Genomic DNA, 20,113 nt, shown 5'->3' with positions numbered 1-20,113 from the left:
ATTGCATAACAGTAAATCTTCTATTTTTTGGTGTGAATAAAAATTCATTATGTTAATAAAAAATCAAAATGGAATTCATTTGTAAAGCTTTGAAACATAACTAATAAACAGAGGAAATGTTATTTTAGTGCCAGGAATACCTGGATTGTTTATTCTGGACCCTATTTTCAAATTGGAATATTTTGAACTTTGTGTGAAATTGGCCAAATTACCAATGTCCAATCACTTTATTGGGTACAGTGGAACCTCACATATCAAACTTTCTTCGTTCCAGACGGCTGCTCAGGTGCCATTACCGAACGAATTTATTCCCATCAGGAATAATGTAAGTTAGATTAGTTCATTTCAGACCCTCAAAAATGCACTCATAAAAGCTTTTACAAAAATACACTTACATAATTGGTTGAGTTGGGAGCAGTTCGATATTTGAGGTTCCACTTGAAACAGTTGACTGGGTGATTTCTTGTGCTCAGTCGATAAAATAGAAGTAATACTAGCAAATGGCTAAGAATTTTGTCGACTGGAATAATGCAATTGGCCTAAAATGGGAGTCAAAGTGGGCAAAATCGCCATTGTGTAAATATCGTTGACACAGCAAAATTTACGAGAGCATAATTTCACCAGTTTTCTGTCAAATTTCATACTTTTTTGTTTTATTGCCTTCAGAAAAAGATTCTCCACCATTTCATAAAAAAAATTAATTTTTTTTCTTTAAATTCTTGGACCCTGTGGACAAGTTTCAGATTGGGGATCTGGACCCTGAAAGGACCATTGAGGGCATATTGAGGGTCCAAGCCGTAGATCTATGCCTTGTCCACAGGGGCCAAGAATTTTCAAAAAAATGTTTTGTTATTTTTTCTTTTAAAATGGTAGAGAAAAACATAGTCACAGTTTTTTTTTCTCATTATGCACTGTGTGCTGCAGGATTTGTTTTATATGGTGCACACTTACCACATAGATCCATTCTCTCATATCTAGGCTTAAATTTAATTCTCACAGCTTATCTGAGTGAGCTGAACTCATGGCGTAGAACTGCAGCTTGGACCCTGTAGATAAGGCATAGATCTATGGCTTGGATCCTCAAGGGATTAACCCTTTCACTGTCCAGACCCCTGATCTAAAACTTGTCCATACTGTCCAAGAATTTAAAAAAAAAAAATGTTATTTTTTCTTATGAAATGGTAGAGAATCTTTTTTCTGAAGGTAATAAAGCAAAAAGTACAAAATTTGATGGAAAATTGACGAAATTATGCTTTCATGAATTTTGCTGTGTCAGCGATATTTATGCATCAGCGATTTTGCCAACTTTGATTCCTATTTTAAGCCACTTACATTGCTCCAGTTGACCAAATTCTTAGCTATTTTGCTAGTATGCCTTCCTTTTAATTGATTGAGCACAAGAAATTGCCCCGTCAACTATTTCAACTAAATAAAGTGATCAGAAATTGGTAATTTGGCCAATTTCAAACAAATTTCAAAATATTCCAATTTCAAAATAAGGTTTGAAATAAACAATGCAGACATTCCTGGCAATAAGATAACATTTCCTTTGTTCATTAGTTACATTCCCAGGCTTTACACATGAATTCCATTTTTATTTTTTATTCACACAATATTGTAATAATTGTATAAATAATATCAGCACATTTGTGAACACATATTAGGCCCACTAGTTGGACATGTATTGGACGATTGACGTAATTTGTTTACTCCTGCATATATTGGCAAAAATCGGACATTTCCACTACTTGGAGTTCAATTTCAAGCTATTTCCAGTCCTGAAACCAATCAAAATCATCTCTTTTTCTGTAATATATCTTCTAAACATCTAAACTGTCATATCTGAGTTCCTCTGCAAAAACAGTGATTATGTGTGAATGATGGTGAAAGTGTTTAATGATGGTGAGAGTGTTTCTTTTTCATTTGGGTTACCCTGCCTCAGTGGGAGATGGCCAACATGTTGAAAAAAAACGGTTTTGAAGTGTGAGCAAGGTAACATTTATAAAGGGATTCAGGGAAATCGGTTAGCTGGCCTTCAGTCCTGGAGATGGGAAATACAGTGCCTGTGCTCTGAAGGAGGGGGGTTAATGTTGCAGTTGTTTAGCTGTAGTGCAACCACACCTTTGGCAAGACAGTGATGGAGTGAATGATGATGAAAGTGTTTCTTCTTTTTTGGGTTGCCCTGCCTTGATGGGAAATGGCTGATGTATTGATAAAAAATAAAAATCTTCTATTTTATCAAATGAGACCAAGAAACCGAGAATGCAACCATAAAAAAACATATGAAAATACACCGCAAAGTCGCTATTTTACCCCTTTCAGGGTCCCCAGGCCCACTCCCAGACTTGTTCTCACGGTTGCCCAAATTTCAAAAAAAAAAATTATTTTTTCTTATGAAAAGATAGAGAATCTTTTCCCGACCATAATGACACCAAAAGTATGAAATTTGATGGAAAACTTATGGAATTATGCTCTTGCAAAGGTAGCAGTCTCGACGATGTTTACGCATCGGCGATTTTGCCCACTTTGAGCCCTATTTTCGGCCAATTCCAGTGTACTAGTCGACAAAAATCATAACTATTTCGCTAGAACTTCATTTTTTCTATCGAATGAGTACAAGAAACCACCCATTTACCTATTTCAACTATCCAATACAGTGGTCAGAATTTAGCAATTTTGCCAGTTTCACACAAATTTCAAAAGATGCCAATTTCCAAATAGGGTCCAGAATAAACAAGAAAGACATTCCTGGCACTAAAATAACGTTTCCTCTGTTCATTAGTTACGTCCCCATGCCCCTCTTACATTCTTTTGCTTTCCACTTTGAATTTTTATTCTCACAAAAAATAGAAGATTTACTGTTATACAGACTACTTCATTAGTGTAGAAATGGTATAAATAATATTGGCGCACTTGTGAAAGAATGTTAGACTCACCAGTTGACGCGTATTGGACACTTAGCATGATTTGTTTACTTTTGAACTTTGGTAAAAATTGAACATTTCTGCTAATTTGAGCTCAATTTCAAGGTACTTTTCTTTGTAAAACCAGTCAAAATCATCTCAGTTTCTGTAATATGTCTTCCATTCTATAAAATGAGACCAGGAAAACTAGAATACAACGATAAATACCATATGAAAATACAGTGCAAAGTCGCTGTTTTAATCCAAAAACACGATCAAATTTTTTTTTTTCTCATTACGCACTGTGTGCTGCAGGATTTTTTTATACTGCGCACACTGACCACATAGACGCATTCTTTCATATGTAGGCCTACCAGCTTTCTCTCACTAGATTTGAGGGCGCTAGAATTTAGGCGTACTAGTTCGTCAAAAACCCTGGTGCGTAAGCCGTACTAGTACATCAGAAACCCTGAAAGGGTTAAACCAAAAACATGGTCACAGTTTTTTTCTCATTATGCACTGCGTGTTGCAAGATTTTTTTATATGGTTCATACATACCTAATAGACCCATTCTCTCATATCTAAGCCCATATCTGTGCCTCTTATCTGAGTGAGCTGAGCTTGTGGCATAGTACTACGGTGTGAACAGTGACCTCAAACCCATCGTACTATGGCATGGCCAGTGAAGTTGTTCAAAGAGTTGCTTATATATTGAAACTAATCAAAATCACCACTATTTCTGTAATATGTTTTCCATTCTATCAAACGGGACTGTGAAAATGAGAATACAACCATAAATACTATATGAAAATACACCTCAAAGTCGACGTTTCAATCCAAAAACACAGTCGAAGTTTTTTTTTTCTCATTATGCACTGCGTGCTGCACAATTTTTTTATACTGTGCACACTGACCACACAGACCCATTCTCTCATATGTGGGCCTACCAGCTTTCTCCTGCTTGATTTGAAGCCACTAGAATTTATTTTTTTTTTTTCAACAAGTCAGTCGTCTCCCACCGAGGCAGGGTGACCCAAAAAGAAAACACTTTCATCATCATTCAACACTTTCACCTCACACATAATCACTGTTTTTGCAGAGGTGCCCAGAATACAACAGTTTAGAAGTATACATGTATACGTATAAAAATACACAATATACCCCTCCAAACTGTCAATATCCCAAACCCCTCCAAAAATATTTAGAGTGCAGGCATTGTACTTCCCATTTCCAGGACTCAAGTCCGGTTATATAAAATAACTGGTTTTATATATATATATATATATATATATATATATATATATATATATATATATATATATATATATTATATATATATATATATATATATATATATATTTATATATATTATACACTATATATATATATATATATATATATATATATATAATTTTTTTTTTTTTTTTTTTTTTCAACAAGTCGGTCATCTCCCACCGAGGCAGGGTGACCCAAAAAAGAAAGAAAATCCCCAAAAAGAAAATACTTTCATCATTCAACACTTTCACCACACTCGCACATTATCACTGCTTTTGCAGAGGTGCCCAGAATACAACAGTTTAGAAGCATATACGTATAAAGATACACAACATATCCCTCCAAACTGCCAAATCCCAAACCACTCCTTTAAAGTGCAGGCATTGTACTTCCCATTTCCAGGACTCAAGTCCGACTATATGAAAATAACCGGTTTCCCTGAATCCCTTCACTAAATATTACCCTGCTCACACTCCAACAGATCGTCAGGTCCCAAGTATCATTTGTCTCCATTCACTCCTATCTAACACGCTCATGCACGCTTGCTGGAAGTCCAAGCCCCTCGCCCACAAAACCTCCTTTACCCCCTCTTTCCAACCCTTTCGAGGACGACCCCTACTCCTCTTTCCTTCCCCTATAGATTTATATGCTTTCCATGTCATTCTACTTTGATCCATTCTCTCTAAATGACCAAACCACCTCAACAACCCCTCTTCTGCTCTCTGACTAATGCTTTTATTAACTCCACACCTTCTCCTAATTTCCACACTCCGAATTTTCTGCATAATATTTACACCACACATTGCCCTTAGACAGGACATCTCCACTGCCTCCAACCGTCTCCTCGCTGCTGCATTTACCACCCAAGCTTCACATCCATATAAGAGTGTTGGTACTACTATACTTTCATACATTCCCTTCTTTGCCTCCATAGATAACGTTTTTTGACTCCACATATACCTCAACGCACCACTCACCTTTTTTCCCTCATCAATTCTATGATTAACCTCATATATATATATATATATATATGCTCTTTTTTAGCTTAAGACTATTTACTTTGTTTTATACTTAATTCTAACTATAGATTCACTACAAATCTTATGATTACAAGCATTGATCCTGATACCAACCTCTTATTTAGTGACTTAAATGAATCAAACAGTTACTGTAATTACTACACTGCAGAACAATCAAAGGCACTTCTCAGTGCCAACAACAACATAACTATCTTTAACTACAATATCAGATCTTTAAGCAAGCATTACGATGACCTCATAGCATTACTAAATTCCTTACATGCCAATATGTCCATCATTACACTAACTGAAACCTGGCTAAAGCCTGATAGTACAGATGTCTATGCCATTCCTGGTTACACAGCCATACACAACTGTAGGCCAGACCAACAAGGGGGTGGCACAGCCATATACTACTCAGACCAACTAGAATGTATCACTAATACTTGCACAAGGGATGAACATGGGGAATATATAATAGCTAAATTCAAATCCAAATACCTACAAAAACCTCTCACATTGATAAACATCTACAGAGTTCCACAGTCAAACATTAGCCAATTTAGTCAAAATCTAGGAAGTATGATAACTGATGCACGCATGAACAAAGATCACTTACTACTCTCAGGTGACTTCAATATAAATCTCCTGCAAGACCAGGACCCACACGTTACTGAATTCACAAACACAATGAGTAACTGTATGTTACTACCAGCAGTAACAAAACCTACACGAGTTACAGAGACTAGTGTTTCCCTACTTGACCACATCTGGACCAACACCATATCCCCTTTAAAATCAGGCATAATTACAGATAATACCACAGACCACTACCCTACTTTCCTCATAACAACTCTTGGTAAACTACCCCAAGACACTACTAAAGTCACCTTCAGACTTCACAATGAGGCAGCCATTAATAACTTCACAACAGCATTAGCAAACATTGATTGGCACACTGAGCTAGAAATCTATACAGATATTGACGAATGTATTAATAATTTTCTAAAAAAGACCCAATACCTCTATAACAAGCACTGCCCTAAAAAAACTAAACAGATGACAGCAAAGAGACTGAACAGTCCCTGGCTAACACCCAGCATTCTCAAATCCATAAATACAAAACACCAATATGAAAAGCAGTACAGAATGGGTCACATAACCAGAGACCAAACAAAACGTTACTCGTCAATCCTAACCAGCCTGATAAGAAGGGCAAAAAAATTGTATTATGAGAACAGATTATCCAACTTACGAGGTGATATAAAAAAGACCTGGAAAACCCTATCAGAAATTCTGGGAACAAAAAAGATATCACGAAATAGCGAAATAAAATTAGCAAAATCAGATGAACCCCAACTCCCACCAACAGAAACAGCAAACAGACTCAATGATTTCTTCTCCACTATAGGACAAAACCTTGCCAATAAAATCCCAAGCTCAGATACCCCACCAAATGACTACCTCACCGGCAACTACCCGAACACACTGTTCCTAGCTCCGACTAACCCATACGAAGTCTCCCTTATTATCAATGCACTAAAAAACAAGGCAGGAGATTTAAGTACCTTACCACCCTTTATATACAAAAAAGTGTCACAAGTGCTATCTCCAATCATTGCAACACTCTTTAACAAATCCATTGAATCCTCCACCTTCCCTACAGTACTCAAAATAGCAAGGGTCACCCCGATCCACAAAGGAGGAGACCAAACAGAGTTGAATAACTATAGGCCAATATCCAACTTACACCCTCTCTCAAAAATCTTCGAAAAATTAATTCATAAACGAATCTACTCCTACCTTATCTCCCAAAACATACTCAACCCCTGCCAGTTTGGATTCAGGCCTAATAAAAATACTAATGATGCTATTATACACATGCTAGAACATATATACACTGCAATAGAGAAAAAAGAAGTCCCACTGGGGATCTTCATTGACTTACGTAAAGCTTTTGATACAGTTGACCATGACTTGCTCCACGTAAAATTGTCACACTATGGTATAAGAGGGCACTCCCTCAACTACCTCAAGTCATACCTCAGCAACAGAAGCCAATATGTGTACGCAAATGGGGCAAACTCTTCTGCGCAACCAATTACAGTTGGTGTCCCACAGGGAAGTGTCCTTGGCCCTCTTCTCTTTCTCCTATACATAAATGACCTTCCAAATGCTTCGCAATTACTCAAACCCACACTATTTGCAGATGACACTACATACGTCTTCTCTCACCCGAGCCCAGTCACACTAGCCAATACTGTAAATACCGAATTACAGAAAATATCTACCTGGATGAGGACTAACAAACTTACACTAAACATTGACAAAACCTACTTCATTCAGTTTGGTAACAGAGCTACAGATGTCCCTCTTAACATAATGATAAACGGATCACCTATCACAAAGCTAACAGAGGGAAAATTCTTAGGAATCCACCTTGATAATAGACTCAAATTTCATACACATATACAACAAATTTCTAAGAAAATTTCCAAGACTGTAGGCATACTATCGAAGATACGGTACTATGTTCCACAGTCAGCCCTCCTGGCCCTATATCACTCTCTTATTTACCCCTATCTCACCTATGGAATTTGTGCATGGGGCTCAACAACAATTAACCATCTCAGACCACTAATTACCCAACAAAAGGCTGCAGTTAGAATGATAACAAATTCTCACTACAGGCAGCACACTCCACCAATATTCAATACACTAAACCTACTCACCATACAAAACATCCATACTTATTACTGCACCTATTACATACATAGAACACTTAACTCTGATATTAACCCTCCCCTCAAACATCTCCTTGCCAACCTCAACAGAACACATGACCATAACACAAGGCACAGATCACTCTTTGATGTTCCTCGTGTTCATCTCACACTATGCAAAAACTCAATGCACATAAAAGGCCCTAAAATCTGGAATTCATTACCTGTAAATATAAAAGAAACACTACCTGTTTATAAATTCAAGTCTCTACTCAAAGATCACTTACTCACCCAAAACCAAATAAATACTGAATAACTGAACCTTATAAATTGTATATCTTAAATGTTTCTCACAATTATATCACATAAATGTTAAACCTAAAACCGAATCTAACTTTATTATTTTTTAAATACACTACCTAACAGAATCCTTCATATGACCTGTCTTTGTAATACTCACTTGTGCTTTATAGTAATCTGTTTACATTAATGTTTTATCACTGACTTCATCATTGCTTAGTTAATCTTAAGTTAATTTTAAGCCAGCCCGTAATGCTATGCATAGTATAAGTGGCTTTGGCATACTGCTCTTATCTGTATTTTTTTTTTTTTTGTACCTCTGTATGTGTGCACAAATTTATAATAAATAAATAAATAAATAAATAAATATATATATATATATATATATATATATATATATATATATATATATATATATATATATATATATATATATATATATATGTATATGTATATGTATATATGTATGTATGTATGTATGTATGTATGTATGTATGTATGTATGTATGTATGTATGTATGTATGTATGTATGTATGTATGTATGTATGTCCGAAACACTGGCTCGTAAGGCGTATATATACAGCTGAAACAGTCAGAGGGTAAAGACTGGCCTGGAAACTCAATGAACTTAAATCCAATGGAGAACATTTTGAAACTTACATAACATAAGCTTTGGGACACAGACATGTCCTTTAACCCCAAAGTATCTCATGCCATTAAGCAGGTGTGAAAGAGTATTGATTTTTCTGTCCTTCATAAGTTATCCTTATCAGTGCCTAGGGGATTTATGGAGTGCATCAAGAGGAAATACTAGTTTAGGCCAGGAACACATACTTATTTCAGCGTGAGCAGGGTAATATTTAGTGAAGGGATTCAGGGAAACCGGTTATTTTTATATAGCCTGACTTGAGTTCTGGAAATGGGAAGTACAATGCCTGCACTTTAAAGGAGGAATTTGGGATATTGGCAGTTTGGAGGGATGTGTAATAGGATTGGATATATATAATCGGGGCCCTGATATTATATTCTATAGGGAGTTTATTATATTATTTCAGGTCGCTTTTTATATTGTATCTTTATATATGCTTCTAAACTGTTGTATCTGGGCACCTCTGCAAACAGTGATTATGTATGAATGAGGTGAAAGTGTATAATGATGATGAGAGTATTTTCATTTTGGGGATTTTCTTTCTTTTTGGGTCACCCTGCCTAGGCGGGAGACGGCCAACTTGTTGAAGAAAATATTTAACCCTTTCAGTGTTTCTGACATACTAGTACGGATTACACACCAGGGTTTGTGACGTACTAGTACGCCTGAATTCTAGCGCCCTCATATCTAGTGAGAGAAAGCTGGTAGGCCTACATATGAAAGAATGGGTCTATGTGGTCAGTGTGCGCAGTATAAAAAAAATTCCTGCAGCACACAGTGCGTAATGAGAAAAAAAACTTTGACAGTGTTTTTGGTTTAAAACAGCGACTTTGCACTGTATTTTCGTATGGTATTTATGATGGTATTCTAGTTTTCCTGGTCTCATTTTATATAATGGAAGACATATTACAGAAATTGAGATGATTTTGATTGGTTTCACAATGAAAAGTACCTTGAAATTGAACTCAGAGTAGAAGAAATCTTCGATTTTTGCCAAAGTTCAAAAGTAAACAAATCATGCTATGCATACACTACACGTCAACTGGTGAGTCTAATATTCTTTCACAAGTGCACTGATATTATTTATACCATTTCTACACTAATGCAGTAGTCTGTATAACAGTAAATCTTCTATTTTTTGTGAGAATAAAAATTCAAAGTGGAAAGTAAAAGAATGTAAGAGGGGTGTTGGGACGTGACTAATGAATAGAGGAAATGTTATTTTAGTGCCAGGAATGTCTTTCTTGTTTATTCTGGATCCTATTTGGAAATTGGCATCTTTTGAAATTTGTGTGAAATTGGCAAAATTGCTAAACTCTGACCACTTTATTGGATAGTTGAAATCGGTAAATGGGTGGTTTCTTGTACTCATTCGATAGAAAAAAATAGAGTTCTAGCAAAATAGTTATGATTTTTGTCGACTAGTACAGTGAAATTGGCCGAAAAAAGGGCTCGAATTGGGCAAAATCGCTGATGCATAAACATCGTCGAGACCGCTATATTCGAGAGAGCATAATTCCGTAAGTTTTCCATCAAATTTCATACTTTTGGTGTCATTATGATCGTGAAAAGATTCTCTGTCTTTTCATAAAATAAATAATTTTTTTTTTTTGAAAATTTGTAGGCCCTGAGAAGAAGTCTGGGGAAGGGCCTGTCGACCCTGAAAGGGTTAAAACAACAGTTTATGGTGAACAACAGCCTTGTCTTCTGTGTGATCTGTTTATGTGTGTGCATATTTATAATGCCTATTTTATATTCATAAATAACGAGGGTCAGATATGGAAAGTAATGGTGTTGGATTCAGCAGATTTAGATCACTACCTGACTGAAGTTAAAACTTGCCTACACTCTGGACCGAGCATGAAAATACAAACAGTCATGAGAGTGTATTTATTGCAGTAGATTCAACCTCAACATTAAATATATTAATTGAGATCAGATGAAACCAGACTTTAATGAGAAGTTCATATGAGTTTAAATCAGTGTCTCAAGAGGATAAAGTCATTGGTACTAAAAGTGCACTTCCAATTCATACCATTAAGAAAAAAAAGAGGAGAAGATGCAAGTTAGAAAGAGAGAGAAGCTCTGTATACAAGCAAAGACAAAGAATTACTGAATTTCTCAGACATCTAACTTTCTCATAGAGATGGAAACCAGTGAGATAAATCTGAATACATCCTACAGAGGACAGAAGAAACAGAAGGAAAATGATGGTACCCAAAACATTGCATAGGCCAAATCTAGGGCAAAAGCCATGTGTAGTATTGATCCCTTTCTTAAAAGAGATGGAACCCATACTGATGACAATAAGGAAATGAGCAAAATGCAGTTGTCACTATATAACTGTTTGGTGAGTTGTTAATCAAACTAAAAATTGAGAATCCAAATGAATTTTTTCATGTGAGACTCAAAACTCTGCCAACATTTCCAAAATTACTGATATAACTCTAACCCCACTTGTCTTTGATGAGGGTATTGATTGTATGTTTTGTGCCAATTCTTCAGTCTTTATTTAACCCTTAAATGGTCCAAACGTATATATACGTTCACGCGCGTAGCGCCCCAAACGTATATATACGTTTTCTTTGTCATTCATTCAACATTGCCACGATAAGCCTGAGTCACCTAGACATGAGAGAATGGGTGTGCTCACTCACTGTGTGCCATATTAAAATAATTGGGGATGCCTGGGTACCATATGCTCTTTTTTCCTTTAAAAAAAAAAGTTTTTTTTCTCTCAAAAAATTTGGGGCGCTACGCGAGTGAACGTATATATATGTTTGGACCGTTTAAGGGTTAATTATCTGTTTATGTAGCCTATGTATGCAAGTAGCAGAAGTGCTTGTCACTAATGCCTCTAATAATTTACCATACTGCAGGTGGCTATGCTTATCTGGACATCACCAAAACTGTTAACCCCTATGCACGTGGCGTTATGAACTCCACGGAGATATCTGCCACACATGCTTCGTGCTTTTCCTTCTCCTACATGCTGGATGGACCCCATGGTCTTAATATCTTCCAACAGGTAAATAAGCAAGTGTATATTGTTCAGAGTGTAGAAATTAAAAGGCAATGTGTGAGTCACCAAGGGTACAATTCAGGGGGATGAGGAAGGGTTGTCCAGGTGGTTTTGGTATGTAGAGAGAATGAAGAGGGACAAGATAATGATGAGGGTGCATTAATTTGGGGTAGAAGGTAAGAGAGCAAGGGGTCTTCTCAAGAATGGTTGGAGGGAGGAGGAGATAAAAGAAGCTTTGAATTTTAGGGGCTTGGACATACAGCAGGTAGTATGTGTGATAATGTTAGATAGGAATGATTAGAGACAAGTCCTTTTTATTGGAGTTGCTCTTGGAGTGAGCAAGGTAACATTTATGAAGGGATTCAGGGAAACTATTGAAATGAACTTGAGTCCTGGAGGTGAGATAGGCAATTCCTGCAGTCTGCAAGAGGGATGGGAATGTTTCATTTGGAAGATAATTTGAATTATGGTGTCAGTACACTCCTGGCAAAACAGCAACTGAATGAATGATAGTAAATGTGTTTTCTTCTTTGGGTTACCCTGCCTTAGCAGATGGCCATTGATGTGGGAAGGGCAGTGCCTGTATTCTGAAGGAGGGAGGGGGATGTTGCATTGTGATGTCAGTACACATCTGAAAACATGGGAATTGAGTAAATGGAGTGAGTCTCATTTATTATTAGAAAGACATTTTCCTTGTAAAAATTTAGGTACCCAGCTTCATCCTTAATGAATCTTTAATTATAATTTTTTATTTAATTTCTGAATACTTTCAGTATTGTATAAATTAACTGTTTTTATTTTCATGTATTGTATGTATCATTGTCTAGGAATTATAGGTTAGTTTTTAAGGCTGCACAAAATTCTTTGCATAACTATATAGAATTAAACTTTAAAGAAATAAAGTTGTTTGTTTGTTTTGTTTGAGTGTTGGTGAGTTGGGTATTGAGTTAAAAAACAGTGTGTGTACTCATCTATATATTTGTTTATTTATTCTATAGCCTAATTTTAAATTTGAGTGTGACTTTGACTTTTAAATTCTTATCATTACTTCCAGCATGGAAGAGATCTCCAGTCACTTTGGTTCCATGAAGGACCACAAGGAGCAGTGTGGATGGATGGTCAAGTCACTGTTGCTTCAGATGAATTGTTCAACATCCTTGTGGAGGGAACAAGAGCAGACACTGTAGATGGTAACATTGCCATAGACAGTATTACCCTTACTGATGGACCCTGTATAATACCAGGTAAATAACCAAATAAAGTGGTGTTCTACATTATAAAGTACAATACTGTATTTTAATATTTGATTAGTAATAACTTTTTTCAAATATTTTACAAAGTATCCTTGAACTTGAGAATCCCTCATCCAATTGGCTTCAAATTTTGAATGCTTCTGCTCAGTAATGAGTACCAGATTCTAGAAACAATCAGCATTTATAGGTGCCCTGTGACGAAAGTTATTGTACTCATTCCTAGCATCCTGAAATGACTTGGATAACTTTCAAAACTCTGAGTGGCATAGCTTCAAATGTCCTAAAACAGTACCTCCTAATTTAACAAAAACAGAGTGTGAAATTTGAGTAGTTTGGTGCAGATTTGACCATTTTGTGTGTAAAATTCTGTGAAATTTTGATTACTGTTAAATCATTACAATCAAAATATGTGTCCATCTCTTCTGAATGGCTTCAATATTTAATGGCAGGTGCATCTTACAGCCAGGATAATACCCATTCAGCATAATCTGTGTGTGGGCATATTTGTCATTGTAATAAGTATTGTTTTAAACTTGCAATAGTTGGAATTTTTATCGAATTGGAATATCTTAAGAAACACAAAAATCCATTTTTACAAACAAGATTATAGAGAATTTTAAAATTAATACAGCTGCCATAAGAAAATTGAAAAATATTGAAAACTCACATTTTTATAGTGTTTTTAAATTTCCTGAGTTGAGTGAATCCTTAAATACTGCATGGTGTGATGCCAGAGCCATCCGTCTGTTAGCTTCAGTTTCCCCATACCATCTAAGGCTTTTGTTTATAAATTAAGGATGCCTTATCTAATCGGATTCACACTTCAAACCGTAGTCAGTTATTTTTAGGTGAAGGTTAGTAGAGCAACTGACATGTGCAGGTATTCTCTGCTCACTTTGCTAAAGATCATTCTTGAAATTAATTTGCACAAGATTTTTTTTTAAAGATCTTGTTTTTCTCAGCATCACATTTGATAATTGTTGAGTGATTAACTTACTGTAAATTATTATTAGGTATCCCCAAAGGGTTAACTTGTAGAGTATGCCTGAATTTTTTTTTTCCTCCAATTTTCATTTTTGTTTTACTCATAACACGACAATGTGTCATTCAACCTGCTTCAAATTTTCAACACTTGTGTACAGTAACAAACACAAGGTTCTTGGAACAATTGACATTCTCATGTGCCCTATGTGCAATAATAGTAATAATGTTTATTTCCTTGAGCTGTACTGAAAAATGTTAATTGTATTAGTTCAGTAGTAGGTACTAAAGAAAGCCACTTATTATGCAGTGCATTTCAGGCAACTAATCATAAGGCTTATATGTTACTGAAGAACAAGACAAAGATTATTAAGTAGAACTTCTTGTACAGTTAACCACAATCGTAAGTATGGTAAGAAAGGTAGCAAATGACTAAAGGTCAATTAGAAAAGAATTACATATTATTTAAACTGGTTCAGCAGTGGCGTTGCTAGGGTTGGTGTCACCCGGGGTGGCATTTTGGTGTCACACCCATGAAATCCAAGGGTGGGGGGGATGGGGGGAGTAAATTCCAGTTATGTTACTACTGCATACCCAGTGACTAATGCTTAGCAATGAGAACATTTAAGGGCCATAAACCGAACAGGAGAATACTTCTCAACTTTATTAATGATAAAATAAATAATCATAGTAATACTGAAGAAACATAAACTCAAATAGCACTTTGAGTACAGGCAACAGATCCTACATTTATTCATCTTCAACATTGCAAAAAAAAAAAAAAAAAAAAAAATGAAAAATTAAGAAAAACATTGCAGTATCAGAGAAACTCTAGTTCCGATTTGACCTTGAGTACAGGTAACATCTCAGTGAATATGATCTTACATTTTCTTGCCTTCAGTCCTGCAAAATCATCTATCACATCGTCAAAATCAATGATTGTCCCTATACGTATAGGCCTATTCGTACTCTGTAATCTTATAAGAAGTTATATAGAAACGAAGGATTCTTTTCTTATCTTCCTGCAGCACTGTTTTGGGCATTAGTTTCACCTTCTTTAGAGGCTCTATGGTGTCGCCCAGGGCAGCCTGCCTCCCCCTCCCCTTACGATGCCACTGTGGTTCAGTGATCTTCAGTTTTATGGAATGACTGAATAGAGATGGCGAAGATAGGGCAAGTTACTTTAATTATAAGTTACTTAGATTAAAGTACAAATGAAATGGTAGAGAACCTTTTTCTGAGGGTAATGGCACCAAAAGTATAAAATTTGATGGAAAATTTACAGAATTATGCAGGTTCAAAGTTAGCATTCTCTGCACAATTTATGCATTGGCAATTTCATAGACTTTGAGTCCTATTTTTAAACCAAATCCATTGCTTCAGTTGACCAAATTCTTAGCAGTTTTGCTAGTGTGCCTTTGATTCTATTAAGTGCACAAAATCACCCATTCACTATTTCAACTACTGTGTAAAGTGGCCAATTTTACACAAATTAGAAAAATACTTGTTTAAAAATGGATTTCAAAATAAGCAATGTAGACATTCCTGGCACTAAAACAACATTTCCTCTGTTCATTAATCATGTCCCCAGGCCTCTCCTATATTACTGTTTCCTTCCATTTTAAATTCATAATCACACAAAAATAGAAGATTTACTCTTGTTTCTCAGATAATAAAATATAACCATCAATGATAGGTCATGGTTTACAGTGTACCAGTTGTATCAGATCAATTAAAAGCCCAGAAAACAGATTTAAGGTGTAGGGAGCCTTACCCATCCTCAGGAAAACTGGAGAAATCGAATATGTATTTCTACTAATTTGAGATCATTTTCAAGCTACTTCCAATCCTGAAACCAACCAAAATCATCTCTATTTTATTAGTACGTCTTTTATTCTATTGGATGATACCAAGAATCAGCCACTAAAACCATAAAAACCATCTGAGAAAACACCTGAAATTTGCTATTTTAAACCATTCTCATGGTCAGAGTTTTGCCTTTCCCATCATGCACTACTTGGGCTAGGATGTTTTTTCTACTGTGCAAACTCACTGCACAGACCCATTTTTTTCATATTTAGGCCATAATTTACAGCTCACAGTTTATCTAGGTATGCCTGGAGGCCTGGAGTATACCTGGAGAGGGTTTCAGGGGTCAACACCTCTGCGGCCCAGTCTGAGAACAGGCCTCGTGGTGGCTCAGGGTCTGATCACCCAGGCTGTTACTGCTGGCCATACGCAAACTGATGTATGAACCACAGCCTGGCTGGTCAGGTACTGACTAGGTGCCTGTCCAGTGCCTTCTTGAAGACAGCCAGGGGTCTATTGGTAATCCCCCTTATGTATGCTGGGAGGCAGCTGAACAGTCTTGGGCCCTTGACACTTATTGTGTTGTCCCTCAGTGCACTCATGGTCCCCTTGATTTTCATTAGGGGAATGTAGCATCTCCTGTGAAGTCTTTTGCTTTCATAGAGTGATTTTCTTGCACAAGTTTGGTACTAATCCCTCTAGGATTTCCAAGTGTATATTATCATGTATCTCTCTCGCCTGCATTCCAGGGAATACAAATCAAAGGACTTCAACTTATTTTTTTTTTTATTATCACACTGACCGATTCCCACCAAGGCAGGGTGGCCCGAAAAAGAAAAACTTTCACCATCATTCACTCCATCACTGTCTTGCCAGAAGGGCGCTTTACACTACAGTTTTTAAACTGCAACATTAACACCCCTCCTTCAGAGTGCAGGCAATGTACTTCCCATCTCCAGGACTCAAGTCCGGCCTGCCAGTTTCCCTGAACCCCTTCATAAATGTTGCTTTGCTCACACTCCAACAGCATGTCAAGTATTAAAAACCATTTGTCTCCATTCACTCCTATCAAACACGCTCACGCATGCCTGCTGGAAGTCCAAGCCCCTCGCACACTAAACCTCCTTTACCCCCTCCCTCCAACCTTTCCTAGGCTGACCCCTACCCCGCCTTCCTTCCACTACAGACTGATACACTCTTGAAGTCACTCTGTTTCGCTCCATTCTCTCTACATGTCCGAACCACCTCAACAACCCTTCCTCAGCCCTCTGGACAACAGTTTTGGTAATCCCGCACCTCCTCCTAACTTCCAAACTACGAATTCTCTGCATTATATTCACACCACACATTGCCCTCAGACATGACATCTCCACTGCCTCCAGCCTTCTCCTCGCTGCAACATTCATCACCCATGCTTCACACCCATATAAGAGCATTGGTAAAACTATACTCTCATACATTCCCCTCTTTGCCTCCAAGGACAAAGTTCTTTGTCTCCACAGACTCCTAAGTGCACCACTCACCCTTTTCCCCTCATCAGTTCTATGATTCACCTCATCTTTCATAGACCCATCCACTGACACGTCCACTCCCAAATATCTGAATACATTCACCTCCTCCATACTCTCTCCCTCCAATCTGATATCCAATCTTTCATCACCTAATCTTTTTGTTATCCTCATAACCTTACTCTTTCCTGTATTCGCTTTTAATTTTCTTCTTTTGCATACCCTACCAAATCCATCCACCAATCTCTGCAACTTCTCTTCAGACTCTCCCAAGAGCACAGTGTCATCAGCAAAGAGCAACTGTGACAACTCCCACTTTATGTGTGATTCTTTATCTTTTAACTCCACACCTCTTGCCAAGACCCTCGCATTTACTTCTCTTACAGTAATTTAAGTGCTTTATTGTGCTTATGTGTGCCGTGGAAGTTCTTTGTACACTCTCCAGGTCAGCAATTTTGCCCGCCTTGAAGGGGTAGTTAGTGTACAGCAGTATTCTGGCCTAGAGAGAACAAGCGGTTTGAAGAGAATCATCATGGGCCTGGCGTCCTTGGTTTTGAAGGTTCTCATTATCCATCCTTTCATTTTTCTAGCAGAAGCGGTGGATACATTGTTGTGGGCTTTGAAGGAGAGATCCTCTGACATTTTCACTCCCACGTCCTTCACATTACTCTTTCGCTCTGTTGTATGTTTAGAATTTGTTGTATACCCTGATACAGTTTTAATTTCCTCAAGTTTTCCATATCCGAGTAGTTGAAATTTCTCTTCATTGAACTTCATATTGTTTTGAGTGGCCCATTTAAAGATTTGGTTGATGCCCACTTGGAGTCTTGCAGTGTCTTTGATGGGGGAGACTGTCATGGCAATTCAGGTGTCGTCTGCAAAGGAAGACACGGAGCTATGGCTTATGTCTCTGTCTGTGTTGGATATGAGGATTGGGAATAGGATGGGAGCGAGTACTGTGTCTTGAGGAACAGAGCTTTTCACTGTAGCTGCTTCGGAGTATACTCTGTTTACTATTACTCTTTGTGTTCTATTTGTTAGGAAGTTATACTATATCCATCTACCAACTTTTCCTGTTATTTCTTTATCAAGCATTTTGTGAGCTATTACACCGTGGTCGCACTTGTTGAAGGTTTTTGCAGAGTCTGTGTATACTACATCTGCATTTTGTTTATCCTCTATACCATCCAGGACCTTGTCATAGTAGCTGGGATAGGCAGGAGTGACCTGCTCTAAACCCGTGTTGCCCTGGGTGGTTGTGTAATTGATGGGTATCTAGGTGGTTGGCGATCTTGCTCCTTAGAACCCTTTCAAAGATTTTTATGATAGGGGATGTTAGTGCTATCATTCTGTAGTTCTTTGCAGTTGCTTTTCTGCACCTTTGTAGAGTGGGGCTATATCTGTTGTTTTAGTGTGTGTGTGATCCCTGTGTCCCTGCTTCCTCTCCATAGGATGCTGAAGGCACATGATAGGGCCTTCTTGCAGTTCTTGATGAACATGGAGTTCCATAAGTCTGGGCCTGGGGCAAAGTGCAAGGGCATGTCATTTATTGCCTTTTCAAAGTCTTGTGGTGTTAGGATAATATCAGAGATTTTTGAGATGGCCAGATTTTGGGTCTCGTTCATAAAGAATTCGTTTAGATTGTTGACCCTTAGTCTAGGTAATGGCTTGCTGAACACTGAGTCCTATTGGAACTTTAGTATCTCACTCATTTCTTTGCTGTCATCTGTGTATGTCCCATCCCACCTAAACAGGGGCCCAGTACTTGATGTCATATTTTCCTTAGATTTGGCATAAGAGAAGTATTTTTTTTTTTTCAATTTCCTTTATGACTTTAGTTCTTCTTGAGATTCTTGCCTCTTGTAAGATTCCTTAAGTTCGATATTTGCTATTTCACTGACCAGTGCCTTCCCTCGTATTTTAATTATATTGGCCCCTCTCAGCAGCACTGTGATTCTTCACCTTCGTCTGTATAGGGAGCGTCTCTCTCTTTTTAGTTTACATCTTCTCTTTCCTTTTCTTGATGGAATGTGCCTTAAGCAGGCCTCAAGAGCCACAGAGTTAATTTTTTTTAGGCAAAGGTTTAGATCCGTGTTGTTTAGGATATCTTCCCAGCTTGTTTCATTTAGGACATGGTTGACTTGTTCCCATTGTATGTTATTGTTATTGAAGCTGAATTTTGTGAAGACACCTTCATGACTGATCACATTTTGCTGGTCAGGAGCCCTTTGCATACATGTCTGTACCAGTATTATGTTGTGATCTGAGTGTATTGTCTTTGATATGGTTATATTACATTTTAGATCATCGTTGTTAGCGAAGATGAGGTCCAACATATTTTCTAGTCTTGTAGGCTCTAATATTTGCTGGTTTAAGGTGAATTTGATGTAGAGATTTAATAGTTCATGTGTGGGTGTGAATTTTCATCTGAGCTACCTCCTGGGGTGATCTCTGCTAAAATATTATTTTAGATGTCTCAAGTTGAAATCTCCTAGTAGCAAGATGTTTGGGCAGGAGTTGGGAGATATTCCAGACAGTGGTCAATTTTCAAAAGCTGTTCCTGAAATTGCTGGGAAGTTGCATCTGGAGGCTTGTATACCACCACAATGATAAGGTTTTGGCTTTCATTCTTTACTGCCAAAACTTCAACTATATCATTTGAGGCGTTTA

The 20,113-nt window shown here is 37.2% G+C and overlaps 1 protein-coding gene across 2 annotated transcripts in view; it reads left to right on the top strand.

Moving 5' to 3' along the window:
* Positions 1-20,113, top strand: part of LOC128698674 (MAM and LDL-receptor class A domain-containing protein 1) — a 696,795-nt gene that overhangs the window by 53,479 nt on the left and 623,203 nt on the right. For both annotated transcript variants that reach the window (XM_070084847.1, XM_070084846.1), the window contains exons 8-9: positions 11,750-11,898; positions 12,947-13,136. In XM_070084847.1, coding sequence (XP_069940948.1) covers positions 11,750-11,898; positions 12,947-13,136 — 339 coding nt within the window. The remainder of the gene's footprint in view (positions 1-11,749; positions 11,899-12,946; positions 13,137-20,113) is intronic.

The sequence above is a fragment of the Cherax quadricarinatus genome, chromosome 14, assembly GCF_038502225.1.
Source record: "Cherax quadricarinatus isolate ZL_2023a chromosome 14, ASM3850222v1, whole genome shotgun sequence".
Lineage (NCBI taxonomy): Eukaryota > Metazoa > Arthropoda > Malacostraca > Decapoda > Parastacidae > Cherax > Cherax quadricarinatus.
This window is presented reverse-complemented; position numbering and strand designations above follow the sequence as displayed.